The 3,717-nt window shown below is 45.6% G+C and overlaps 1 protein-coding gene across 1 annotated transcript in view; it reads left to right on the top strand.

Annotated features, from left to right (window-relative positions):
* LOC311139297 (FH1/FH2 domain-containing protein 3-like) overlaps positions 1 to 3,717 on the top strand; it is a gene marked incomplete at both ends in the record, with an annotated part of 106,153 nt that overhangs the window by 100,784 nt on the left and 1,652 nt on the right. Inside the window, 3 exons of the mRNA XM_084174180.1 lie at positions 266 to 456; positions 679 to 871; positions 2,245 to 2,263. Coding sequence (XP_084030306.1) covers positions 266 to 456; positions 679 to 871; positions 2,245 to 2,263 — 403 coding nt within the window. The remainder of the gene's footprint in view (positions 1 to 265; positions 457 to 678; positions 872 to 2,244; positions 2,264 to 3,717) is intronic.

Below are 3,717 nucleotides of genomic sequence, written 5' to 3' on the forward strand. Positions count from 1 at the left end.
TTGTGTTATCTATAACTCGGATGTTCTGCAGTCCGGATTGAACCTGTCATACATCATTGATTTATGTCCATGTAGGCAGCTTTAGGTGTTACTCATTAATAATGACGGTTGCTTGTATCAAATCCAAAATGCCATCTCCTGCCGTTGTGCAGCTTGAGAAAGGCACTTAGCCTAACCCCTAAACTAATCCAGGGGCGACACATATCCGTTTCCTGTGAACAACGGACAATAAAGTAATCTTCTTCTCTGTCATGTTTGTTCTCAGGTGGACTTCGACCAGCTCCAAGACAACCTGAACCAGATGGAGCGACGCTGCAAAGCATCGTGGGACCACCTCAAGGTCATCGCCAAGCACGAGATGAAGCCTGCGCTCAAACAGAAGATGTCCGACTTCCTAAAGGACTGTGCAGAGAGAATCATCATCCTGAAGATCGTCCATCGGAGAATTATCAACCGGTATGATTATAGTGAAGGTTCTTCTGATGCATTCTTTTACCTAGTTGAAATATCATCCAACGTAGCTTCGACCCCATTTGTTTCTCCAGAGAGAGACCATCCAACGTTGCTTCGACCCCATCTGTTTCTCCAGAGAGAGATAACGGTGCAATATCTGACAGCGTAAACTCCAATGTAATGTCATCATGTTTTTTTTTCTCTCTCTCTCTCTACGTCTTGCAGGTTCCATGCCTTCCTGTTGTTCCTGGGCCATCCAGCCTACGCTGTGCGGGAGGTCAGCATCCACCGCTTCAGTAAGATCCTCAGTGAGTTTGCCCTGGAGTACCGGACCACGCGGGAACGCGTCCTGCAGCAGAAACAGAAGAGGGCAAACCACAGAGAGAGGAACAAGACCAGAGGAAAGATGATCACAGATGTGAGTGTTGTTCACCTAACAGGCCTGGTCATGGGAAGTGGGCCAAATGGCACCCTACTCCCTAAATAGTGCACTACTTTTGACCAGGGCTCTGCTAAAAAATGATGCACTATAAAGGGAATAGGGTGCCATTAAGGACGCAGACCTTGTATATTTAAACGCTTTTAGTCCCTTGTCTCTTTGTCCTTTGTCCTTGTTCTCCTGTCTTCTCCTGTCTTCTCCCGTGTTCTCCTATCTTCTCCTGTGTCCTCCTGCGTTCGCCTATCTTTTCCTGTGTTCTCCTGTGTTCTCCTATCTTCTCCTGTGTTCTCCTATCTTCTCCTGCATTCTCCTGCGTTCTCCTGTCTTCTCCTGTCTTCTCCTGTCTTCCCCTGCGTTCTCTTCAACTAAGACTCTCTCAATGTCTTTCTTCAACTTCCTCATTCTCATCCTGAGGTTTTCATACCTGCTCACTCTCCAAACCCGTGGCCACAGGTCACCCCAGACAATGCATTGATTTCCAATGACGTCAGCATAGTTTCATACATCCAATACAGTGATTGGTTACTGTAACAATAATCAGTGATCTATTTCCAATGTATCCTCTTCTAAAACAGCAGGACTGATCCCCTCCTGCTCCTCTTCCCTCTCCTCCTCCTCCTCCTCCTCCTCCTCTTCCTCTTCCTCCTCCTACCCCCCCCCCCCCCCCCCCCCCCCCTCCTACCCTCCTCCTCTCCCTGCTCCCCCTCCTCCCTGTGTGATGATTAAACTCCCTCCAGCCCAGAGGGGCCTGCAGCCGGCTGTAGGAGGGAGATGGAGCAGCACTCCAGGGCCTGTTGTCCTTGGTGGGGTTCCCCTCCAGTTCAAGAGCACCCTAATTCAATCACTGTGTGAAAAATTCAAACCTTTGGAAGTCCCTGCAGCAGAAATAACTAGCCCCACAGCGTGATCACGCTGGTCTTACAGGGAGGAGCGGAGCACAGTTGTGTGGTCGTCATACCCGTTGGTGAATTTGTGGACCATAAAAAGTATTAAAAAGACTAAACATGTTTTAATAGCCGACAGCAGGTTTTAGATAACCTCCTCACACATCAAAGACATTTACACAATAGAACATTCCTCATTTTATTTTCATATTTCTGCTCATTCTGTTTGACTATGACGCCTCCAGCACATGCCTAATATTCACATTTTAGTCATTTAGCAGACGCTCTTATCCAGAGTGACTTACAGTTAGTGAGTGCATACATTTTCATACTGGCCCCCCGTGGGAAACAAACCCACAACCCTGGCGTTGCAAGCGCCATGCTCTACCAACTGAGCTACAGGGGACCATTAACATCTCCTTGTATGTGTCTTCCTCTTCATTTCATCTTCCTCCTGTTCCTCTGTAGAGTGAGGATGAAGAGGACGGTGAGGTATGGGTGTGTGTGTGTGTGTGAAAGTGCGAACAGGTGCATGTGTGTGTGTACTGCCAAATCTTTGAGTTGTTATTGAGTCCTACTAGAATGTAACTCTACTAACGGGCAACATAAAAATACAAAAACATCTACTAGATTTAGTATTTACAGTCTTTACGGTATTTACTGAATACTAGAGGTGCCTCCCAAATGGCACTCTATTCTACTGCACTGTTGGAGCTAGGAACACAAGCATTTAGCTAGGTATTACTGCACTGTTGGAGCTAGGAACACAAGTATTTAGCTAGGTATTACTGCACTGTTGGAGCTAGGAACACAAGTATTTAGCTAGGTATTACTGCACTGTTGGAGCTAGGAACACAAGTATTTAGCTAGGTATTACTGCACTGTTGGAGCTAGGAACACAAGTATTTAGCTAGGTATTACTGCACTGTTGGAGCTAGGAACACAAGCATTTAGCTAGGTATTACTGCACTGTTGGAGCTAGGAACACAAGCATTTAGCTAGTTATTACTGCACTGTTGGAGCTAGGAACACAAGCATTTAGCTAGGTATTACTGCACTGTTGGAGCTAGGAACACAAGCATTTAGCTAGGTATTACTGCACTGTTGGAGCTAGGAACACAAGCATTTAGCTAGTTATTACTGCACTGTTGGAGCTAGGAACACAAGTATTTAGCTAGGTATTACTGCACTGTTGGAGCTAGGAACACAAGTATTTAGCTAGGTATTACTGCACTGTTGGAGCTAGGAACACAAGCATTTAGCTAGGTATTACTGCACTGTTGGAGCTAGGAACACAAGCATTTAGCTAGGTATTACTGCACTGTTGGAGCTAGGAACACAAGTATTTAGCTAGGTATTACTGCACTGTTGGAGCTAGGAACACAAGCATTTAGCTAGGTATTACTGCACTGTTGGAGCTAGGAACACAAGCATTTAGCTAGGTATTACTGCACTGTTGGAGCTAGGAACACAAGCATTTAGCTAGGTATTACTGCATTGTTGGAGCTAGGAACACAAGCATTTAGCTAGGTATTACTGCACTGTTGGAGCTAGGAACACAAGCATTTAGCTAGGTATTACTGCACTGTTGGAGCTAGGAACACAAGCATTTAGCTAGGTATTACTGCACTGTTGGAGCTAGGAACACAAGCATTTAGCTAGGTATTACTGCACTGTTGGAGCTAGGAACACAAGCATTTCGCTACACCCACAATAACATCTGCTAAATATGTGAATGTGACCAATAACATTTTATTTGATTGATTTGATTTGATTGTATAGGGAATAGGGTGCCATTTGGTTAGGGGTTAGGGGTTAGAGGTTAGGTTTAGAGTTAGGTTAGGGGTTAGGGTTAGGGTTAGGGGTGTGTGTGCGTGTGCATGTGTGTGCATGCATGCGTGCTTCCTTATCAGTGTGTATGTGTGTGTGTGTGTGTGTGTG

Source organism: Coregonus lavaretus (genome assembly GCF_964263955.1).
Source record: "Coregonus lavaretus genome assembly, chromosome: 13".
NCBI classification, from domain to species: Eukaryota; Metazoa; Chordata; class Actinopteri; order Salmoniformes; family Salmonidae; genus Coregonus; species Coregonus lavaretus.